Consider the following 11,561-nt stretch of genomic DNA (forward strand, 5'->3'; position numbering starts at 1 on the left):
TTTTTGTCTTTATTTTTGTGGCTGCTCTTTAACACCTCCTCTCATTGTTTCCTAATTTGTCCCTGTTCAGAATTGGACAACCCAGATGCCAGGGTGACTGAGATCCATGGCCTGGTGCACCGGCTGCCTGAGAAGAACAGACAGATGCTGGAGCTGCTGATAAAACATCTGGCCAAGTAGGTTAAGAATGTCGCACATGAACAACTCCAGTCATCATTGAGCGCCTAACAAACTCAACATTCACACACACACACACACGCACACTATGTGGTACTAAAAGCAATTGTGAACTCTCTTCCTGTTCTGCCTACGTTTTATTCACTGTAATACTCATCATGATTGTTGTCAATCCTCCAGGAGGATTCATTACAAAGCCTTTTTTTCTTTCTAATGCACCGTGTGGGCGAGCATGGAAGTTGACCTAGAGGTCGTAATTTAATGAGGTGTTGTTGTTTTTTTATCATCAGTGCACTATGTACCGTAGTCCACACTCATCGCTGTAAATTGAAGAAAACTAATTCCACTCGAACACAATGAAAGTAGCAACATAAAATGAAAATAAGATAGAAAGCAGGTTCAGTTATTGTCACTCAGATGTTCTTGGGGTAACATTCTCCCCCTTGTTCTGTGACCTTATCCTTCCGATTGTGCCACTTCACTGTTGCATTAGAGGCGGATTCTCCTTTCTTGAAGGGAAGGACACTCTGGTCTATATAGAGAAGGGATTTTTTTTTTCCATATTTTGTCCTGACCATAATAAAATTAACTTCTCTCTGACATTTTTCTGACCCAAAAAAGTATTGACTGACACGAGCTTTAAAGTTAATTGTGTTCCATCATGTAGCCATGGTCTGGCTTTGTGCTCTTGGATTGATTGCGGAGCCCCTCCCATTGTCTCTTTCTACCCGCCCTACCTTAACAGCGTAGCCAATCACCACCAGCAGAACCTGATGACCGTCGCCAACTTGGGTGTCGTCTTTGGGCCAACTCTGCTCCGTCCGCAGGAAGAGACGGTGGCAGCCATTATGGACATCAAGTTCCAGAACATTGTCGTAGAGATCCTCATAGAGCATCATGAGAGAGTAAGTGGTGCGAGTGTGTTCATGTACTTGAGCAAATGAATCCAGACTTTGTGATGTATAGGAGCAGGCATGTTGAATTAAACACACACTAATGACATGTACGATAGTTCTATAATAGGGTACACCTCACAGCAACTTTCCCCTTTAAGTCCAAGCAGCTTATTGACCGGCTGCGCTGCTTCTAGATATCACCATGGCGATCTAGCCTTAAGCACACATGCTCACAGAAAGGCCGCAAGTCGGATTCGAACCTGTGACTGTGAGGCAACAACACTTGCCACCGTGCGCCCCCATGCAATATATTCATCCAGGAAAGGATAGAAATGGTCAAATACACATAACACCTGTACATCCATGAATTTACACATAAGTGTGTGTTGTTTAAAAGAGACATAGCAAGAATCTCTACATCCCAGACGAATATTTACGAAACGCAGTGAATTAAATGCATTAATTGAGAATAAGTTCCCATAAATGTTTTGATTCAAAGATAATTAGGTCCAGTTTATTAATTTAGTTTGCCAATATCAGCATAAATCTTCTGGGATTTCTCCTTCCTTAATATTGTAAATATTGAGTGAAATTAATGTATTTTTGTGTAAACAGTATTTAAGACATTGACTTCAGGCTGCAATTCAAATCCAATTATCAAATCTGCATTCCTTTTTTTTTGCTTAAGTTGAATTGAGAGTATGGAGCTGAAAAGAATGGAGGAACATCATTGATTTTGACTTTGAAATGACAGGCTGATAAAAGCAGAGCAGCATTATGAAGGCAACAATTAAGACGTGTAGAGTTATGTGATTGGTAAGGGAATGGGGGATTTTTATCCTGGCACTAGGATTTTAAGGAGTTGACATGAATTTGCCCTCAATGACCTCTACTGTTGTGCCCACATGGGAACCTTTCCTCATTAAAAAGAAAAGTGTTAGAGACGGGGAGAAGAAGCTCTGGCAATCTGCAGTTCCAATCAAAAAGCATGGATCCAGGAATTTGAATTAGAACAAGTCCCAGTCTTTTATATTGTTGCATGGGTTTGCACATTTTTATTTTATTTTAAATGCCTTAAATATGCAGTCACATGAAGAATGGTTGTGTTTTTTCTGACTTTGCGCTCATATTGTTGTCTTGTAACTTTGCGTTGGATGTTCTCACACACTCGTTTGTGCAGATATTCAATGACATTCCAAGCTCTGTAGGCGGTTTGACCAACACGCAGCTCAACCCGCCCCGGAGGAGAAGCACTGACAGCAAAGTGCCATCCTGCAGCGAGCGACCCCTCACGCTCTTCCACACGCCAACACATTCCCAGAAAGGTGAGCTTTTGAACCACCTGATTTGGCTGAAGACGCTAGTTTACGTTACACCTTTTCACTCTTGTGTTTTTGTTTTTGCTTCCACCTGCTGAAAACACCAAAAGCTTTATGAATCTTTCTTGATTCCTGTAGGTGAAAAGAGGAACAGTTTATTCAACTCCATAATTGCTGATCTGCAGCAGCCTGTTTCCTCCTTTGCCAACTGTAGCAGCAGCAGCAGTAGCAACAGCAGCAGCCAAGGTCGAACTCCCAGACACAGCCTGACCAGTAATGATGGCGAGCAGGACACCCGGCAGATCCAGGCACTGTAAGCTAATGTGAAAATGGTTTTAATCTCTGCAGTATTACTAAATACTGTAGGCCCTATTATTTAATCTCTTTTTTAAAAGTCATAATCAAACAGTCACTGACTGAAGGATAATAATTCAATTAATTAGAAATACTGTGTAATTTTGTATCATATTTTTCTTCTATTTCTTAAGCTATCATTGATCACTATGAGCTTGTTTGTTCTTATTCCTATATATATATATATACCTTATACCTCGCACATGCAAAATAATTAAGTATAGCATTAAGTTCTTAGCATTAACTATCAGGAGCAGAAGCAGCTATTTGTGAAGAGGGCGCTGCCTGCATCCACAGGAGCTCTTGTCTGGTCTCATCACCACCTTCTTGAAAGCTGCTTTGACGGTAACGATAGGATAATATATATTGTCAACAAACATGTTTGTCTTCAGGTATTCAGTCCAGCTTTTTACCCAACGGTTTGAAGCCAGTTTTCTTCACCGGTTAAAAACCACGATATAAAAATGCTATACCTTATTAATAAATTTACCGGTATTATCATGGATGATGCTGTAAGACTCACCCCTAATACACACACCTTTGTAAAAACAACCTCGATTCGTTGATGTAATCCGTTCGTGAGGCGAAACGTTCGAAAAGTGAAAACATGTTTCAACTTTTAAATGAATGTAAATCCAGCTAATTCGTTCTCCGGCCCCAGAAACGCTTGTTTAAAACCTATTTTATGGGTTTATATGTGGTAGAAAAATAGAAATGATCTCATCCGGGGTTTACCCCACCTTTCGCCCATATCCAGCTGGGATAGGCTCCAGCAGATCCGTGGCCCACAATGCGGATAAGTGGCTGAAGATGAGACAATTGCGTTCTTCTCATCTTCAAGAAGATGGATGGATGAATAAATTATATTTTTGTTTTTGTTAGACAAGCTAAGAGGTCCGTCATGCAGACTTGTCGTGTGTTCCTTGCTGTACGGCCAATGCAAGTTGTAAATGGAAACCCTCTCAGTAACTTAATCATTTATTCATTTTGGTGATATCATGTCGGTTATGCATCATACCTTCCATTTGTTTTCACAAGTTTGGAAGGTTTTCCGGTACTTAACCATATTTGCAATTAATTTGGATTTAATTTGGACTTTAACTCTGTTTTATCTCTTCTTTGGCTTCCAGGCTTCCAAAGACTCGCAGCAGTATACCCTCCAGGTACATAAAATATGTCTCTCAGTCAAAAACGTGGCCGTGGCCACAGCTGGCTGGCTAGAACTATGGTTTAAAATGCATTAGGATTTTTATGACATCAAATGATGTGAGCTATAGTCCAAACCTTGCATGTCCTTCTGTTTGTGATCATTTTTGTTGTCCAGCGCATATCACACAAACTTTACATGCTAGGTTCATCCAATGTGCATAAATATATTAATTATGATGTGAAAATCATGGTTGTCATGATTTTTTTGTTTTGTTTTCAGTGTAACAATTATTTAAGGTGTCTCTGTCGGCTGATCGTCTTCTCCGCAGTATATACCCAAAACGATATAAATTACTTTAGGCTCACTGAAGTATTTGTCATATGCTCTTGTATATTGGGGAGGTTAGGAGGATATACTTTAGGTGTTTCCAGGTTTATGCCTGTGTAATATGGTCAATGTGATAGATTTGTATGCTTTGTGTGAATGTCTCCATTAGTGCAACTTCTCCAAGTCCCACCTCGCCACGTTCTCCCTCCTGGCCAATGTTCTCAGCCCCATCAAGTCCTCAGCCGACTTCCTCTGCGTCCAGTGACTCGTCCCCTGTCAGGTTGGTCCGCTCTGTTTGTTTTGCACAATGATGTAGCCGCAGCTTATCAACAATAACAGTGAAGTACCGCAATTTCTACGCTCTACATTTTTGTAGCATTGATGCAGTACAAGAGGTTTACTAAATTATGTAATTGCTCATAGCAGTCTGTTAATATGCTATAAGTAGCTCTATAGAGTTAGTGATTCCAGATCTTTCTACATTTGCGCAGCAAGGTTATTCAAGGCAAAAACCTTTAACTAACAGGTGTATTGCTGAAGGTGTGCAAAGCCATCAGCAGACCATAAATTCCAACTCTTCTGATGAAATGGAATTTCAAAGCAAATGTAGCATCTGGCTGAAAATGCATTCTAAATAATTTTGACATAGCAGTTAACTTCTCTTAATTAACGTTACTCAACTCATCCTTGGCTGTTATGCAGTAGCGGTCCCTGCGTGTCGGTGTTGTAGGTGTTGTGCTGAGGCTGCTAGATTCCTCTGCTTAGCACCTTCAAAACGCTAGTCTTTCTTTCAAACTGTACTTTTTGCATAGCAGTCAATATATTATATAGCAGATATTCTGTATAACCCACAGGAATATCTATATATATTAGTTAGGTAGGATTTCAGGTGTTCAAATGCAGCATCGTTTCAAATAGAGAGCCTTTTTACAATCTGTCCTGAAACTGCTGTGAACCTTTCTCTCTCTTATTGTCTCCAGTAATGTCGGCAGGAAGGCTCGAGCTCTGTATGCCTGCAAGGCAGAGCATGACTCTGAGCTGTCCTTCATTGCTGGGACTGTCTTTGATAATGGTGAGTCAGGCTTTTAATTACCTCCGCTATGGAGGTTATGTTTTTGCCATAACGCATAACAAAAAGTTCCGTGCCTAACTATTTGAGTTACGGAAGAATCTTGATGAAATTTGGTGATGATCCAGATGAGATCCTGGATTTTGGATCACATATTGGTCAAAGGAACTTCAAAATTCAGCCATTCATTCATCTTCCTCACCGCTTTGTCCGTGTAACGCGGCACACACTCTTCACATCTGGATGTGTGCATGATGCGTTTGTCTCTGTGTATAGCTGCTGAAATCTTCAAATCTATGTTTCTTTCTCTCTCCTATAGTTCACTCTTCCAGGGAGCCCGGTTGGCTGGAAGGGACTCTGGATGGTCGAACTGGACTGATACCGAAAAACTACGTGGAGTTTTTATAGTCCAGAGCCATGAAGACCAAACTGGGCAAGGCTGGACTGGAATTGACAAAAAAAGAAAAAAAGACTACAGTGGACAACAGTTGACCGCACAAGACGAGGCATACTTTGTTGTATCAAATACCAAGGTCATGTTTATGTGACTAAACTGGAAGACTAGATGTATTTTGACTGACATGGAAGACCTTGCAAAATCATATTGAGAGGACGTGATGCAGAAACAAAGCAGCCTGGACTTGGGGGACACCCATGGAATGCACTGGAAACAAGAAGTCCCATTGATGTTCTAGCTGTTATTGGATTAGTGTGGATGTCTTCCCAAATCCAGGTGAAAGTGTGTGTGTGTGTGTGTGTGTGTGTGTGTGTGTGTAACCAGTAGTACAAATGATTTGACACTTCTTAGCTATGAAGCTTGTGATTTCTTCCTTCCTTTGAGCTACACTGCCAACGGTCGACCATTCCTCTTTTTTTTAATCTAGCGAATGAAATCTCTACCTTCACACTCCAATGGAGATGCTGACAGGAAACATAGAACAAAGCAACAGGCCTTTAACTTGGGACTTAACTAGTTCACCTCCTCTGTTAGCTGTTTGGATGACAACTAGTCACACTAGTGGACGAACCAAGCTAATGTTTCAGAGCTCCAGGGCAGAGCGCCATTAGGTGGGATCACCTTGGGAACAGTTCGCCAGAAGGTCAGACTTTTTGTAATTTATCATGCCTCTAGCTGCAGAGCCTTAGAATAAAAAAATATATAAAAAAATCAAACAAGTTCTACAAATAGATCAATGGGTTACAAAGCAGTGTCGGAGCAACGAGTGATAAATGCTGGCTGGTACACGATCAGCTGCGACGTCTCGCTCTGCTACCCCAGTGGGTTTTTTTATTTGTTTGGATTGTTTGGAGAAAAACATTGGAGCCAGTGTCTGTGTATATAGTGTTGAGTCATGTTTGCACTAATTCAATCCCTTCACGGAATTCACATGAACCAGGATCCAGACCATCGAGTTATTACACATTTAGTCTAAATTTAAGTTTTAACAGTCATGCAGGATCCATCAGTTGCTTCAAGATGTCGCATGACCCATCACAAGTATCTTTATTACTAAATAATGCTAATAACATCATTATTTATCTGTGTCACACATTTACAAGTAGATTCAGGGTTTTCAACCAGGGTTGTGATTCACGAGAAAATTTAATTTTGATTTGTTCCATTGCGTATTTGAAGGCTGGTCAGCCTTGGGGCTTCAACTCGATGCTTTTTGCTTAAACAATTTTGTGAACATTTATCTCAACTTTTAAATTTTTTGTTTCCTTGAAAATTTAGAATAGAATATTGAACATTTTCATGTTTTAAATGACATAATATGAAAAATTAAGTGAGTGTAAAAAAAGAATGTGAAGTGAGACTACTTTGTTCATTCCTGAACTCTTTATTTATAAAAGTTTCTTAAAGGGGCAATCCTAAAATGTATTCATTTTGACGTGTTTTATCTGCTTTGTAAATAAATACACAGTAGCCTATTTGATAAAGTATTATTTTTTAAGTATGAATTTTTATATTTTGTATTTTTAGTAAACTAACTTAATTCCTTAATTTTATCTTTGTTGCCCAGATTTTTCTATCTTTAAAATTATCTACAGCCTTAAATATTCTTCCAGATGTTTTGACAAAATTTTGCCGCATTAAAAATAAGTGTTCAAAACTGCAGCTTGAGTTATTGATTTTCTTTTCTTTTTTTTTATCATTTGTTTCTGCTCATTTTGGATTTCGTGTCTGCCTGTGTTTGTATTTTAATCCGACAGCTGCATTAAAGAGGCGATGGCAGCATCTAAAAAAATCTGACAAAAGGTTTGACATTCTGTGTTGGACTCGAGCTCCAATACAGAGTTTGTCAACTCCATCAAGAACGCTGATGATCTGAAAGCAAATCAAACTTATCTCTTCACCTTAACTCGCTAACACTTTATGAAATTCTCTTCTGCACTATTAAAATGTATTTTACTTAGTTTTCCCATTTTGCTCATCTTAAAGTTAATAACTTGATTTTATTTTTATTGCATTATCCTTTATTACACAGAATTACTCGTATCAAGCAACATTTGGAGATAATTTTTATTTGATTAAGCTCAGAGAAAAAAGATGAAACTCCTGGAGCTGAACTTGAAAAACTGGAAATTTTATTGGGTAAGAACTAAACAGAAATCATTTCTTTTCCATTTCTACTTCGAACCAGCGTTGACAAAAAACATTCAAGTTGTTTCCAACATGATGCCGAATCCATTGTCAAAGAACGCCACAGATAACTTAATGCTACATTTAATTAACTAGGTGAAAATATCGACACTAACTACAGAGGTGAAATACAGAAGCAAAACAAATGTTTTTTTTTTTGAACAATCAGTTTATATTTTGTTTTTACATCGGAATACATTTACATAACTGAAATATGAACAAAACAGACTTCAATGAAAGCCACAGCTCTATGTACCAGTTCTACATGATCCGCCCTTAATCTTTAAAGATAACATTTGCTTTGCATTTTATACAAAATAGTCTGCCAACCAGCATGAGGGGAGTGCAATTCCATCAGGCTCTAGTCTAGTAGATGCTTTTCATTGTTTTCCATTTTAATGTGACTAGTCAATCAGCACAGCAATATACATGGGATCCAAAGCCTGGACCTTTTACAAACGACAGCTTTCAAATAAAATAAGAATTACTAGACGTTTGATAATAAGTGCTACTTAAATGTAAATGCTTAAACACTTTTTAATTTTTTTAAATCCTCCTCTGCTTTGGTCACTTATAGAAAGGAGCTGCTTCTGATTCGTCTTACCTTCGCCTCCACTTCCCTCCCTCGTCTTCTTAAAATGTTAAAACACAGTGAGCATTCATGTAGACCTTCCCATTGACTCTTAAATTTACATTTACTTCACAAGACAAACGTGTTTCACAATCGCCTAATGTATTCAACACATCCAACCTTTTTATTAAACAGAAACAAATAAAACAAATATTTACTTTCTCAACTTGCTCAATGTACAAAACGGATCAGGTGAAATTATTCATATCAAAGAGGATCACGCTCGATGTATTCAAAATATCAGAAAATAGGCTATTGTCATTTCTCCCCAAAAGCACTGATGTTTTTAGGGTTCATCTAGTTCCTGATTTGGACTCTCATGTCTATGGCTCTCTGTCTCCCTTTGACAAGGCTGTTAGTTACACGTTTAGCTAAAAGAGAAAATGTAGAAGATTACAGAGGTTATATCCATGTAAAAAATAGCTTGTAATAATAGATACTGTTTACATTGCACTGGATATGTCGGAGCTGCTCTAATACACCTATGGCCATTTAGAAATAAGCAGGGATAAAGTTACACCTACACATTAAGCTGGTTTTCTGAATCGCCACCACCTGGAAACCACTTTTAATACTGCAACACAGTTCATTCACATCCTTCCCACAGTGGTCGACGGAGATGTTGGTGGTATTCAGCCCTTGTTCTTTAGAGCAAGTTAGCAGATGAAGCTGAAAGCCAAAACTGTACATAAAAGGTTCTTGAACGGTCGGATTGGCGCACACCCCAAAGCCTGCTGGGAGTAAAAACCTGAAAAACCATACAGCCGATATGTTCGGCAATAAAGGCCTGACAATTGCAAGGAACACAAGGAGGATAGACCCCCCCCGTCTGCTTTGAGCGAGAAGCGTTGTGTTTGTACAATTGTCATTAATGCATTTTTTGCATTGGCCGTCACACAAAGCTGACACAACCGCGTTTTCACATTACAAATGCACCACATTGCTGACAACCTGCTCGACAGCAGTGCAAGTTACAGCTTCCTTTTAAAATGCATCGTGCATCTTCAAAAAACATATTATCTCGTACACTTGGATGATAACAATCGGTACAATTAAGCTGGTGCAAGTATGAAACTGAACTAAAATAAATGAAAGTTACAAAAAAATGTTTTGAAAATGTTGAATCCTCAACTGAAAAATCAATTTGAGAAAGATGTATAAAACTAGTTTTTCCCCGTTTGGCACTAAAGTAGCACATCTGTTGATGCAAGTCACTCAAGCCTGAGTTTTGATTTGCTAATTATCTGAACAGCAGCTTCTACATATATTTCATTTTCAGTGATAAAATCCCACAACTAATATATTGAATTACTTTTTCAGCCATGTTGGTCTGAACTACTTAATAACCTAATTTCTTGTTTGTGCAAACGTACATGGAGATGAAACTGGTTTAAGGCTGTTCTGTCATTACTGTTAAAATAATTATTTTTTTTACCTATCAAGGCCCAAGTAGTGAAGGTAATTATGTTTACGGGAAGAAGAAAACAAAGTTCAGGTAAAGATGGTTCTGTCTCCAAATGTTTAGAAAATGTGTGGCACTTCACGGTCCTTTTTAACAGAACATTTAAACAATTCCTAATTTGAGCTCGCCGTGAAGACCGAGATTGAAAAGGGTAGTCTGCTCTCGTAGAGCATTTCAAAATAAATTAAATTCATCTGGAATCAGACGGACTTCAACTTGGATATCTTTGAATTATTAACACAATTTACAAACACACAGACCTCAGTTTTGTTTTGTTTTTTTCCCCCAAATGCAACTTAGCTCTAAACAAACTGCAAATGTCTGTAAATATTTTATTCAAATGAATTAATTTTAAGTATTCCAAAGTTTAAATCCCAATGTCCAAGACAATCCATGTTTGTGAGAATGAAATGAGATATGCCTTTTTAAATTGTAGTGTCCAATTCTACAGTAATTATGTAATTTAATAACGTGTATTCAACATACTTTAGCTGTTTGTTATCTGATAGTGATCGGGAAAGGCATCCATCGCAAACTTTAAATAGAACAAAAGAGGAACAGGTCAAATTTGTTTTAATTTGATTTGTGAGACATGTCCTTTTGCCTTTTAAGAAATAAGATAAATTACCTTCATAATATTTGACGCTGAACTACATACAGTATTTATAATCTGTACACATTAGCTGTCTTCCATACTGGAAGGTCTGGGGGGAATAGAATAGGGAGTCGTCCCACTTTAGAAGCACTAATATTTTGGCTTGGAAAGAACACTACCAGCATGGAAAAGTTAAAAAAAAAAAACACAGGAGGATATCAAGCTTGAATTCTTCTGCTAAAGAATAAAGATATTGACAGAGCGGCTATGATGAGCTTGAAAAGCTAAAGGCACTGTGTTTCCCTTCTCAGACGCATCAGGAGGAAACATTTAGCCGATTTTTCTCTGTTTCTGTGTGCAAGCATGCAATCAGAAATCCATGATTGCAATAAATTATGTACTTTCTCCATGGTGAGGTGAGTCATAACATTTCAATAAAAGGTGTAACTGATTGACAGCTGAGAATTGTTCATCTTCATTGTCCACAGACCCCGGGAAACAACGATGACATTCTTTGCAGGGCGCTGAGTCAACTGAGGCGAGCTGGGCAGTTGGACAGCAGGTTGTTGACAAGTTATGGGGCTAAAAAAAAAAGGTGTTTCCTGCTGCTGGCTCGTCAGCAATGGGAGCAATAAACACTGAAGGCAACAGAGAGTAAGATCCAGGTAGCCACCAAAAGAATCCGCATCAGAAACCTGAGAGCGGGGCCACGGACGGAGGAGAGCAACAACAATCGATCGCTAAAAATACATCCTGCATAAAACATTCAGAGCCAATATATTTCACCTGGAGGAAAACAATTCTAGGACGGGGCTACATATCGGTGGGTGGATGTCCTACGGCAGTAGCTGCACTCTAAGACACCAAGTGGCTGAAGCCTAGAGAGGAATGTCAAAATTCCGAGAAGGGGCCTCTAAAACTGAGGAATTGACTCAAG

The 11,561-nt window shown here is 38.7% G+C and overlaps 1 protein-coding gene across 1 annotated transcript in view; it reads left to right on the forward strand.

Moving 5' to 3' along the window:
* Window positions 1–7,378, forward strand: part of LOC137900064 (rho GTPase-activating protein 26-like) — a 46,392-nt gene extending 39,014 nt beyond the window's left edge. Inside the window, exons 17-24 of the mRNA XM_068744113.1 lie at window positions 71–176; window positions 923–1,082; window positions 2,254–2,398; window positions 2,531–2,705; window positions 3,877–3,909; window positions 4,393–4,503; window positions 5,204–5,295; window positions 5,612–7,378. Coding sequence (XP_068600214.1) covers window positions 71–176; window positions 923–1,082; window positions 2,254–2,398; window positions 2,531–2,705; window positions 3,877–3,909; window positions 4,393–4,503; window positions 5,204–5,295; window positions 5,612–5,700 — 911 coding nt within the window. The 3' untranslated portion in view covers window positions 5,701–7,378. The remainder of the gene's footprint in view (window positions 1–70; window positions 177–922; window positions 1,083–2,253; window positions 2,399–2,530; window positions 2,706–3,876; window positions 3,910–4,392; window positions 4,504–5,203; window positions 5,296–5,611) is intronic.
* Window positions 7,379–11,561: the final 4,183 nt, after the last annotated feature.

This window comes from Brachionichthys hirsutus, chromosome 10, assembly GCF_040956055.1.
Source record: "Brachionichthys hirsutus isolate HB-005 chromosome 10, CSIRO-AGI_Bhir_v1, whole genome shotgun sequence".
NCBI classification, from domain to species: domain Eukaryota; kingdom Metazoa; phylum Chordata; class Actinopteri; order Lophiiformes; family Brachionichthyidae; genus Brachionichthys; species Brachionichthys hirsutus.